Genomic DNA, 12,887 nt, shown 5'->3' on the forward strand with positions numbered 1-12,887 from the left:
TGATCTGTTTCCTTTTCATTCTCCTCGCAGTAGAGACAGATTCCCTGGCAATATTGCTTTTGTCTGTTGCTTGACCTCATCACCAAGGTGAAAAATAGAATCTAGGTCTCATTTTGTCTCTTGATGACTGGGTGATTCCAGAGGCTGATACCAGTGTGGTCCCAAGTGCCCCTAATGATTAGAGTGAGATTGTGGGGGCATTTGGCCTTGCCCCTTCATCCTTTTTAGCCCAGGGAAGCAGTGGGGACCTTGGAGCCTCTGGTCCTGAAAGCTGGCTCCTCTTGGTATTTCCCAGGCTGTGTGTGCTCCTGTTGGTGTGTGCCTCCCAGGCTTGGATGATGTGGCGCTTCATCCACTCCCAGCTGCGGCGCTGGCGGGAGTACTGGAACGAGCAGAGCGCCAAAAAGAGAGTGATGGTTGCCCCCAGACCGCCAGCCAAGCTAATCAAGAGGGAATCTGGTGAGTGCCAGGATTCCCCCTGTGGAGATGAGCTGGGGTTCATCTGAGATGGGTGGGAAGGGATGCCAAGGCCTGAGGCTCTTTGGACCATGCTGGTAGGATGGGGCATGGCAGGCTCCTCCTCTGTTTCCCTGTCCCTTTGCCTTTTGCCAGGACCTGGCTGGCACGTGCCTGGGCTTGGGCCAGGGAATAGTCTGTGGGCAGTGACAACACTGACTCAGCTGGGAGTGCTGCTTCTTGCTGCTTGGGACAGGGAACTCTGATGGGAAAAAAGCTCTCTAGGGTGGCTTCTGGGAGCTTATCCAGGAGCAGCTGTGGCTAGTGCCCTTCCCCTGCTCAGCAGACTGTCCTCACCTGCCCCTTGCCCGAGGAGCTCCCTTCCTCCATGGCCACAGGGTACCAACTTTCTCTTCAGGACTTTTGTACTCTTAGGATTAAAGTGGATGAGGAACACAGCTGTGAAAATGGGAGTCTCTCTTTCCTTCCTGCTTCCTTTCCTATAAACTTCAGTTATAAGGAAGGTGATTGGTCAAGGCTTTACTTCCTAACCAGTCTTGGTGGCAGCATTTGTTCCTTGATTTAGCTGCCCTTTTCTTGGGAGCCAGAGAGGGCTAATCCTATTCTTTTGGATCTACTGATATAGGTTTAGGATGGGGATCAGACAGAACCTTGGCAGGGCTTGGGCTCCTAAGAAACTATGAGTGCTCCATACTGTCAGAAGGACCTCAGAATGCCCCTCCCACCCCTGACACTTTTTCCTTCAAAAAACACACTGAAGGGAAGCACTTATAGGGTAGCCTGGAGGAGAATGCTAGGATAGGAAAAACAGAACTGTAGGGAGCTAGCTGCTATTTTTCTTTTATTCTTAGGACTCGGAAATATTTTTCCCCCTCTTGGTTTCTCTCAATGCTGTGACTTTGTCATTCTCTGCTCCTAACCCAACTGACCTTAGACTGACTTCCTCTCTTCAGGTTCTGATATTTTCCTTTTAGCAACAAGCTTATGTATATATCTATGTTGTATTTGTCTCTCTTCACTTCCCAGGTTACCACGAAAATGGAATACTGAAAGCAGAGAATGGGATGTCCCCACGCACTAAAAAGCTGAAGGCTCCTTAAAGCCAGAATGTGGAGAACAGGAATTCTTCCTAGTGGGATGTGCAGTATAGAGGCCACAGGCCAAGGACTAAGTTACTGCCCTTATTTTTCTGCTTGCTACACACTCCCATCTCAAACAGCTGAACTATGTCTTTGGAAACACATGCCAACTCTCTCTGTCTCTGTCTCTCTCTTTTTCTCTTTCTTTTCTCTCTCTTCTGCCTCTATCCCTGTCTCTGCCTCCTTTTTTATAAACCATTTTCAATAAAACCAAAAATCTTCCTTCTTTATGTTCTTGAGCCAACTCACCTCCTTATATCCTTTGTTTTCTGGGGAACTTAGAATCCTTGATCTTTATAGGTATTTTTTTCTCTGTCTCTTTGTTTTCTGTTTTTGTTCACAAATGTTTTCCTTACATTATTGTGCAATTATTTTTCAGTGTCTGATTTTCATAGTTAAGGAGGCCCACTTTTTCACCAATGTTATTTGGCTTCAGTTTCTCCTGGGCCTAAATGCATTTCCAGGAAGCATCCACTTAGGATTGTTCCTTGTTAACTGATATCTGTGTCCTTGAATTGTTGCACCCTGTGATCAACACATAGGATGGACAATAAGAAGAGAAATGACTGCATCTTAAATTTACCCTTTACTAGGTCATTTTAATAGCTCTATTTAGCTGCCCAGATGTTTATTTCCAGTTCCCCATGAACTGTTCCAACCCATAGAGGTACCACATTGGATTCTAATGCCACTTACAGAATTTGACATTGGGATGTGATTCAGCCATGAAATGTAGTCTTTATTGTTGGATCCTGGAACTGAAGTGATACTTGCCTACTGTTATTCCATTAGGGGGGTGCTGTTGGAGGAACAGATTCCTTTTCTCTTCATACCCTAAGGCAAAAGCAAAGGCAAAGTAGGCTGAGACAGGGGCCCATTCTGAAAGATGAGCTATGAGACTGATCAGCTCCTTTCTTCTACATCCCAACCTGCAGTTACTTCTCTTGACAGATTCACAAGGATCCCAGATGAAACAGCAAACTAAACATGATAAAGAGAAGCAAGGACATTTTAATCTTAGGCCCAGAGCAATCTTCGGCCTTTCTCTGGAATGGGACTTGGCATTCTGTCTTTAAAACTTCAATTTCTTCGTTTCTTTTGGTGTTCTCACTCAATCCTGGACCTTTGTGGCACCCATCCTGTTTTTGAGCATTGAGGGGCAGATAGGCCCCAGACTCTCTGGCCTTACTAGTTGCTTTTTTCCCTGCAACTTGTTGTCATCATCATGGATATTAACATGTTATAACCCATGATATAAACAATAAAATGCTAAGTCCATCTTTTTGATACCTTGGCTCTCAAGAAAAAAAACCTTCTGGGCTCTGTGTGGTGTCTTATGAAGTCCTGTTGAGAAAGAAAAGGAATTAGCTTGTAAAGAATCTTAAGAATCCTGAAGTCTCTATAGAGGTAAAAGGGAGAAATTTCATCTTTTATCCTGCTGCAGTAACTTGCCTTCATTTGGTATTAAAAACTAGATTGAGTTGTGTTATGAGAGGCTTGGGTTCTTGGGCTAGGTTAGCCATTCTGTCCTCAAACTACCCTCAAAGAAAAAAAATTGGGTTTCTTTTTATTAGCCCCAGGGCAGTTGGATCATACATAGATGGACTTGCATTTGCCATTCAACAGGGATTAGTTGGAAAGGGTATCTTCTCTCAATTGGACCCCTTCTTCATTTCCTTCTAGGACAGATTATGAACAGGGAAGAGAATGGCTCACTGAGTCTTTTGATTTCCTTTGAGACCTGTCAAGGCATTGTTGAATGAGAGTAGATGGCTTCTCTTCTCCCTAATCTCCCTTTCCTTGGAATTTTCTAGTACCCGAGAACTGATAGAGTGGCTTTTTTGCCAAGTAGGCAGGCCTTTGTGTGTTTGAGAGCCTTCTCAGTTTTTCAGATGGCTAGAGGGTAATCTGTAGCAAATGAATTCCTACCTTCTCTAGCCTTTGTCATCAAGTCATTTACCAAAGAGGCTGTGACTAGCAGGGTTCTGACTTTTCTCTAAGAACAATGAGTACCCAATTATTAAGCCAATTACTTCTTAAGGCACCACCTAATTCTTCTATCTTCACCCATAATCTCTGGTACTCATGTGGTCCTGTCATTGACTGAGCCATACTCACTCTCTGCCAAAAGTTGTCACCTGAGATGTATGCTAGTAATACGCTCACATAAATATGCCTATGTTTTTCAGAGTATGTGGCCAGGAGAATCCTGGAATAAGACTGGTGTCTAATGATGTTGAATTGAGAGATGTTGGTTAGCAGAGATACAGTTATAATTGTAGCTACTCTTGTTCACTGTCAGTGACCTGACAAGTTCATTTCCCTTGCAAGGCTTTGTTAAAAGAATGAATTGAATTGTGTTGTAAGGGGCTGGGTTAAGATATCTCTACTTTATCCCTAATCTTTGGGCTTCTTGGGCAGGTCTGTCCTCTGTCCTAATTCTTGGAAGAAGAGGCGATGATTAGTGACCCATGAACCCACTCAATCAAAGTGCTAAGACACCAGTGAATTCCCTGCTTTCATCCTTATCATCCAGTCTGAGGCCAGGCTTCTATTACCCTCATTTCCCTGTGGGAATAGGAATGAGAGTCTAATCTACCTCAGCCACTGTCTTTCTCTCAATAGAGTCTCTTGGCTTTTGTGGCATCGGTGTACTTGGAATTAAAGAGAAGAATAAGAGGGGCCACTGTAGGATAGGTGCCTTTGCTCTTCCTTGGAGCTGGGGCGGTGTTATGGTTTGGGGATATTTCATACATGGCCCAACATCTGGGCTCCAGGACAAGCATCTCTACATTTGACTTAGTGTACCTGTCTCTGTAGAAGTTTGGACAGATGGCACTGATGGGAAGGGATCTCTAGCTTGAGTTGATAGGGACATGTTGAAGGGTTGCTGCTTCTCAACTCTGGAAATCCATTCTTACCTGTTTACAGTATTATCTGACTTAGCACCTGGACCCAAATGGTTCCTGAAAACCTGATGTACTTCTTACCATGGTGTCTGCCATTTTAGGCTTTGAAGAACACAGAGCACATTTCTGTGCTCTATTTGTCCAAGTTTGAAATCCTATGGACAAAACAAAGCTCCAAAGTATGGTTTGAATTCAAGTTGTGTCTGTATCCAAAGCTTTTGTGGTCACTTGCTCATTATAAGGGCTCCCGGGCAGTGGGAGTGCATTCTGCCTAGATTTTAGAGCTTGAGCATTTTGGCAAGATGTTAACTGGTATGGATTTTTTCCGGATGTTTAAGTATCCTACATCTACTGCTTTCAGTAGGATTTGGATGAGAAGAATCTATTAGTTAGGCTTGAATACAGCTGTTGTTTGCTTTTCTTCTAGAATCTGAGTGTTAAAATCCAGAGGGTCCTGACTTTTGTTCCTATAAGGAATTTCTCTCCCTCTGAAGTAAAGTGCATGAAGAAAACCAGGAGGATGACTCTTAATAAGCTTCCTTTCTTCATCTACGTGCCCAATACCTGTCTTTCATTTATCCTTCATCTATATTGTGTCCTTATTTCTGAGGCCATGAGACTTCAGGGAGGTCTTGGTCTTTTTAGTGTTTTGGTTAACCTTCCTGTAGGGGCTAGGGGACAAATACATAGAAAAGAAAACCAAAAGTCACATCCCACATTGCTGTAGTTAAGCAGCAGATCAGGGCTTCCTCTTTGGCCTGCCATTCTGAGCTGGACCTCAGTGCATAGTAGTCTTGATGTCCCATAGGCCGCGAGCCCTCTACTTTAACCCTCTCCTAGCTAACTATTCTTATTGGATTCAAGAAGAGCTGTAAAAACAAATGCAACAAGACTTTGCATCAGTGTTGCTCCCCCCATGCTTAACACCTTGTGGCAATTTTATAATTTGTAGGAGTAGATGATTTATCCTTTCTGCATAACAAGTGCCTTACTTTGCAATACTTCTTTTGGACCCCAACATATGTACTGTACAGAGCTTTCCATTTCTTTTTGCTAACATGACTCTGTGGTCTGTGTGCCTCGGGACATTGTACCCAGGAGTGGCCACCTATAAAAGGGATATAACACATGACAGTCTTGCTTCCTTGGTCTCTGTGCCTTTATCTTATTTCCATTGTTCTAGTATACTTTTGGCCTTATTTCTTGGCTTTTGCCTCAGTTGATTTTAGACTTCATATCAGGCGAAGCAAGGCAGCTTCTCTAGGTATGGATGTAGATGGGGATGGCAGGCCTGCCAGTAGCAAACAGTGCTCAGACACTTCTTATGGCCTCATACTGCATTCCACACTCTTCATCCCCACTCCTCCCATGACCCACACCTATTCTTCTTTCTCTTGTCCTTTCCCAGAGAACTCTTCTTGTTATATAACCCCATCTCTTTCTGAGTCTTCATTCAACCCAAAGTCTATAATCTGGAGCTTATTCTTCCTTCCAGACTCAAGTGTTAATTCTTAGACGTAGATGCCTGTTTTGCAGAATGCCAGGTCAATGTGGTCCCTTGTCATAAAAATATTGTATTTAGTTCATAATTCAGTGTTATTCATGTGTTGCCAGAAGTTCCCCTTTCCCCCCACTTCTTCCGGGTTGTGCAATAACTCTCCTAGAACTCGTTAGTTTCTATAGTTCCTTCTGTCCATTATGAAGCCCTGGAAGTTGGGAAGAGATGGGACACATAGGAGGAACCATCATCCTTCAGTGGAGAAATTCCAGCTATTTTTTCTCTAGCTGCAATTCTCCTTGTCCTAGATAGGTTTCTGTGGCTCTGCATTAGAACATGTAGCAAAATGTAGAAATACTTATTTAAAAAAAAAAACAAAAAAAAAAAACTTGTTGTAAAAGAATCTTCATGATGGGGCATTAATGTGTTCAGTTTTGAATATGGCATTTGGGAGAAAGATTTTGGCGTAGTGTTCCTGGATGTACTGCCATTTTGGCCTCCATCTTTATCAAAAGGCTTTCCAGGGTTTTAGATGAGATGGGAAAGGATGCTTCCTGTTCACAAGGAGAAGTGGTTTTTCAGTACAACCTAGGTGCAGGTGGTCCTGCTGTCTCCTCTGACTGTGTGTGCCTGCAAGCTCAGCCCTTTCCTTGGGTGCAGATGTGACCTGGGGTCAAATTCTAAACATCATCTCCCAATCCCCATGTTAATAATTAACAGCTGGAAGATGTGCTGAAGCTGCTGGTGCCCTGAGCAGACCATAATGCAAAGGTTGCCTCTTTTTTTTTTTTTTTTTTTTTTTCTCTTTTTAAACCTATTTTAGTTTGTTTATTTTATGGACCAAATTTCAACAAGAAACTCAAGGAAAATTGTACCTGCCATATTTATGCATCTGTGTAAAAGGGTTGTTTTATCTGTTTTTACTTTTGATGCAATTTTTTCCAAATTCCTTTTCCATTGTTCCCTTGTCCAGTTTAAAAAGTTACAGTTTTGTATGGATTTTTGTTGAAAATGTGCATTTTGAAACAAATGAACAACAAATATTTTCTGAAATAACTGAATAAAAGGCTTAGAATTATCGATCTTTAATGTCTGGTATTCTTTGAATTATGTTTACTTACCTTGAAAAATTATATCTATAATTGATGTGATTTTGCTAGGGAAACTTCAGTTTCTAAACATTTTTACGATTTCTAGTTCTTTTGTGTTTCTTTTCCTACCAAGGTTTTATAACTAGTAGTCCTTTTAAGATACCTTTTATCCAAGATGGCCAATCATATAAACATAAAAGAATCAGGAGGAGGATTCAGCATGGACACTTAACAGTTCCTCTTTCAGTGGTGGGCAGAAAACTATATCCTATATTTGGGACTTGAATTGGAAATTACAAGGAGGGGAGGAAAGGGATTTTCTTGGCAGTGGGTTGTGGGAGAATGGTCCAGTTGGCCATCACACTCTGAAATTCTTACCCAGTGATGGCTATTTCAAGTATTTGAATATGAGAATGGAAAGATGGGTACTGGATACATGTGAACATCAGTGCAACAAAATGCCCCAGTTGGTTGCCAAAGATATTTTATCCCAAGGGTGGTTATTAGAAATGGCAACCATAAGGGACCCAGTGGTATTTAATTGTGTGTACTTTCTCATTTTGGCTTGACTGGAAATGCGGACAATTAGAGTAGTGACATATAAGATCCAGAAGTTTCAATAGGGAGCTTTCCTTTTACACATAATCCAGTCTTCAGTCTGGATTCTGCTAGACTTTACATAGGTTCAGATTCATATTTCAGCTGGCTACTCATCCTAAATTCTCTTTTTGGGAACTGTTAGGAAAACCTTGGGTGAAGGGGAGACATGTTCCTGAGCCTGGGTAGATGCCTTAGATTCATCAGTCCTTGATCTTCCCTATTTTTTATCCATTCCAAAGGTTCAGAGTCCTGTGAGATGCAGGGTGGTTATGTTTTCAACAACTTTCAACTATCAGCTTGCCATAAAAATCCAGATCCTGGGCTGTGACTAATTAACATATAGTCCTTGTTCAGAATGGGACATAATATCAACAGAGTACAAAAGCCACACTTAAACCACCATACACAACTGCAGAAAGTCAGAGATTCTTTAAGTTGATAAGATTTAAAAGTAGTCTCTTTCTAGACAGCCTTTGGCCAATGGATCGGACCCTCACTGATTTCTTGCCCTTTTTTACCATCATTGTATGTACCGTCCTATGTGAATACTTACCAGGTCTCAGTCCAGATTCCAGGCAAATGCTTCCCAGGAATGATAGTTTGTACAGGGTAATTAGTGACACTCTTGTGGGTGCTTTGCTGTTTAGGATTTCAGTAGGAAAAAAGTGATTTGATCTGTCTTCTGTGGTTATTACCACTTGGCTGCATCATATAAATCAAACAGCTATGTGGGGGAGTGTGGTCTCTAGAAAACTACTTTTGATGAAATGTGAAATTGTACCCCTGTCCAGCTTTCTTTTTAATCCATCTGATGGAGCAAGTCAGTCCCAACTTTTCAATTCCTGGCAAATTTCCCAGGGGGATTAGAGTTATTTGAGTAGTTCTCACCATATTCAAAACTGACATCTTTCCCTGAGGAAAGACATCATTTCAGTGGATCTGTCATCTACTAGCGCCTATTGCACAAGGCAGAAAGAAATTTAGATTAACATATGAGGGGCGAAAAGGATAGGTAGAGGAATGGTATGAAGATGGGCTAGCATATTGAAATCCCCAGGGCCACCAACACTTTGGTTTCAGAAAGTAGTGACTTATCTCAGAAAACCAGGGAAAAGGGAACAACTAAATTGTTTTGGTGCACACATGCAAGTCTTTCTCACCCCAATATATATGCTGGAGTTGGCAGGTATAAACAGTAGTGCTAAATATGACAAAAACACAAAAGTTCATTTCTATTCAAGTTACAAATAATTGATATCAAATCGCTCTTTATTCTCCAAGCTTCCCTAAATCTGTTTCCTTGAAAGAATCTATGGTTAAAGTGAGGTAACAGCAAATTCAAGTCCTGCATATTATTTCCATGACCCCAAACCATACTTTCCTAGGTGTCGCCTTGGGCTTGTAAAAAGTGATGAGGAAATCACAGATCCTCTTATGACCCATTTCAATTCCAGCCCCACTAACAGATTAAAGAACAAGACAAATGTCATATCAGTAGTTCAGGATACATGTATATTTCAAACTAATTTCCTATATAGACACATGTGTAAGGTTACATATAGATTTAAAATTAATTTCATATATAGAACATCTCGTTTAGTCTTCTTTGCATAGACCAGGTCACTATGAGAAAGCTTTGATGAAGTTGTTGTAGTTGATTTTGCCTTCGTCATTGGAACACAATCTGATTAACTGCAAAACAACAAACACGGAAGGTGTATTTTGATTATCATGTAGTCATGATAGTCATATGTATAAAATGTGCTATATTTTCAGCTTTCAAAGTTTTATTATAGGCATTTAATATAAACAAATTGATATGGAATTTTTTTTTTTTTTTTTTTTTTTTTTTTTTTTTTTTTTTTGCTCAAGCAATTGGGGTTAAGTGACTTGCCCAGGGTCACACAGCTGGGAAGTGTTAATGTCGGAGATCAGATTTGAACTCAGGTCCTCCTGAATTCAGGGCGGGTGCTTTATCTGCTGCAATACTAGCTGCCCTTGGATTCTCTTTTAAAAAATTAAAATTGCTTAATTCTCATAGCCATTCTGTGAGATCCAGTAGGGCACGCTACTATACCCCTTTTACAGTTGTGGAAATTGGTTAGGAGAGGTTCTGAACAAAGGTTCAGACTTGCTACATGATAGTTATGTCTCATTAGTTTAAATTAGTTTAAATTCTTGGTTTAATTTCCCTTTTTGTTGTCATTTAAGCTTGAAATTGTAATATAATTAAGACTTTCATTGGAAGATATTTTTCCAAGAGCAAAACAAAGATGTTTCTCATAAATTCATATGAGTAACTGTAATGTAGCAGCAAGTTTTCTTTTTAAAAGAGACAATTTTTTTTTTGTTTTTTTTGTTTTAATTGTTTTGGCTTTATAGTTTGAGAGCCTTGAAGTATCTGTTAAATGGCTTGCTCAGTTCTTCCAGGCCACGGTTTCAAATCCAATAGTTCCTATTCATCAGATGTTATACTGCAATCTAACAACACTATCATCATCATCATTATTATTGTAGCATATTGATACATTTGTTGTATCAATTCCAGGATAATATAAGTAACTTTAGTCTCAAAGATATATTTGACAAAAGTTCTTGGAAAAATCAGGCAGCAATATGAGAGAAATTAAGATTTCAGATCATCTCCTCATCATGCAACAATAAGCAACAAATGGTTATGTATGATCTAGAGATATACAATGTTATATCATAAACATATTAAATAAGGGGGGTAAATTCCTATCAAATTTTGCAAATAGGGCAAAAGTTCATGACCAAACAAGGGATTGAGAGGATCACATTAGATAAAATGAATAATTCTGATAGCATAAAACAGAAGTTTTTGGTACAATCCAATGAACTAATTTCAGAAAAGAAACTCCTATTTGAGGGGGTTGGGTGTTGTAGCAAATTTCTCTGATTAAAGTCTTGTTTCTAAAATACGTAACATTTAAATTTGTTAGAAGTTAAGGGCCATTCCCCAATTGATAGGTGATCAGTTTTCAAAACTTTGGTCTCAGGACTTCTTTATACTCAATTCCTATTGTTACTGTTGAGTTATTTCAGTCATGTTATATTTGTGATCCTATTTGGATTTTCTTGGCAAAGATACCAGAGTGATATTTTTTTTTTCCCTTCTTCAGCTCATTTTATAGATGAGGCAAACAGTGTTAAGTGATTTGCTGAAGGTCACACAGCTAGTGAGTGTCTGAGGCCACTGATGGTTTCCCAATTCTAGACTAAAGGGATATGTTGGATCAAGGGAGGTCTGGAGCACAATCATGGGATAGGCTGTACCCCAGGAAACCAGGAACAGATTGTGGGGACTCTAAATTGGCAACAGTAACAGAGATCTCCAGATCTCTCAGCCCACAGAGGCCAAGAACAATTCATCAGGAAAGGTTTGATGTATCAGAGTATAAGAGGAGCCCCAACCCTGTATCAGGTTTTGGGAGCCACTGGATTAACAGTGATAGCAGCAGTGCCTGCGGCAGTGATAGTGGTGCTTCTGGAAACGTTTTGCATAACTTCACATGAGTTTTCTCAATGGAGGAAGAGAAAAGGGAAGAATTGTTAATTCAAACATTTTTAAAGTAAACAATTGACTTACCATGTAACTAGGGAAATATTAGAACAAAAAAAATAGGCTGGAATAATGCTATAAATGTGGAATGTCACATGTACTTTCAAATGAGGTCACTAGTTTGTTAATTTTGCTTGTTTTACTTTGTTATAAGAGACCTCTGACAAAGTGAAGATAATGTATAAATATTTGTATAAAAACAAAATCTATCAATAACACTTCTAACACATTTAAAAAACAACAGTAACTATATTGGTCAGTTTGAAATCTGAGTTGTCAAGTCTTTGGATCACATATAGAAATAGAATCTCAGCCTAACTCCAGTTCATCCCCATCATTCCTTATTCTCAGGCTTAGCTTACTGCCTTCTTTACTCTGGTCTCTAGGACATACACTTTTCTTAGGTTTCTTAGCCTATTTTTATTTTTAAAGTTTTCACATAGAAATAAGCAGACTATTGTACACAAGAAGAATATGCGATGATCAATTCTGATGAGCATGGCTCTTTTCAACAATGAGGTGATTTTGGGCAGTTCCAACAATCTTGTGATAGAGACATCTGCATCCAGAGAGGGGATTATGGAGACCAAATGTGGATCACAACATAGTAGTTTTCATATCAAGTATCTTTTTTTTTTTTTTTTCTGGCTCTCAATTCTTTATAAATCAACACTTATTTGGGAAAAAAAAAATCAGCAAGAATGACAATATATAGGTCATGGTTAATAATGACCAAACCCTGAACTTAAAGAGAATTGTAAAAAAGGAACTATAGTGTAGAACACACTAGATTCCACTGCAGACTAGCCCTAGGAAGATAAATTCATTGTACTATCTCCATTCTTCCAGTTGGCCATGTCCAACCTCCAATAGATGCTCTGGCTGCTTGTCATGTGCCATTTTGGTGACCTTGAATGAACAAACACCGGGTACAAATAGGAAAGTCATGAGCATTGTGCTAGATTACTTTTCCCGTTCTCTGGGAACCCTGTTACCTCCCTCAAATTGGATCTGCCATCCAACCACTCTACCTTGTTCTTTCCCACATCTGTAGCGAGAGCAGGTGCTAATGCCTCCTTCCTACTAACTGACAATGAGCCTTTTTGCTACTTTTATAAGACTGTACTGAAGACATTTGCTTCTTCCTCAAGACTAAATTTCCCCTAGAAAAAGTTGGTATTCTAAAAGTTAATTAACGATAATTCTCTGATTGATACTGAATATTAATTATATATTTTTTCATAATACAGACCTGGTTAATAAGGAAATCATCAACTGGTATGTTAAAATTTTTGCAGACACCACAGAACTTCTCTTTATCCACATATCCTGTTTTCTCCTTGTCAAGAACTTGAAATGCTTCGCTGACGGGGCCTTCAAGTAAAGATTTGCAATTCTTGAACCGTTTTTGAATGTGCTTTATTACAGTTTCCATCTCCACATTCTCTGTAGTAGGTGCACTGTGAAAGGATAAAGAAATAAGTGGATTTTTGAGAGTAGTCTTAATGGATTAAAGCTTGGCACAATTGAAATTTCTAATCTTCACTATTTTACAGTTGAGCTAAGAAGAAATTTTACTATCCATTTTCA

The 12,887-nt window shown here is 39.8% G+C and overlaps 2 protein-coding genes across 3 annotated transcripts in view; one reads left to right on the forward strand and one right to left on the reverse strand.

Moving 5' to 3' along the window:
• The window catches only part of TRAM2 (translocation associated membrane protein 2), a 101,822-nt gene extending 99,976 nt beyond the window's left edge, over positions 1-1,846 (forward strand). The window contains 2 exon segments of the mRNA XM_074310660.1: positions 296-459; positions 1,504-1,846. Of these exon segments, the coding sequence (XP_074166761.1) occupies positions 296-459; positions 1,504-1,577 (238 nt within the window). The 3' untranslated portion in view covers positions 1,578-1,846.
• Positions 1,847-9,205: 7,359 nt separating this feature from the next.
• EFHC1 (EF-hand domain containing 1) overlaps positions 9,206-12,887 on the reverse strand; it is a 97,346-nt gene continuing 93,664 nt past the window's right edge. For both annotated transcript variants that reach the window (XM_074310658.1, XM_074310659.1), the window contains exons 10-11: positions 12,550-12,757; positions 9,206-9,406 (exon numbers count right to left, since the gene is read on the reverse strand). In XM_074310658.1, the coding sequence (XP_074166759.1) occupies positions 9,338-9,406; positions 12,550-12,757 (277 nt within the window). In that variant the 3' untranslated portion in view covers positions 9,206-9,337. The remainder of the gene's footprint in view (positions 9,407-12,549; positions 12,758-12,887) is intronic.

This window comes from Sminthopsis crassicaudata, chromosome 4 (assembly GCF_048593235.1).
Source record: "Sminthopsis crassicaudata isolate SCR6 chromosome 4, ASM4859323v1, whole genome shotgun sequence".
Lineage (NCBI taxonomy): Eukaryota > Metazoa > Chordata > Mammalia > Dasyuromorphia > Dasyuridae > Sminthopsis > Sminthopsis crassicaudata.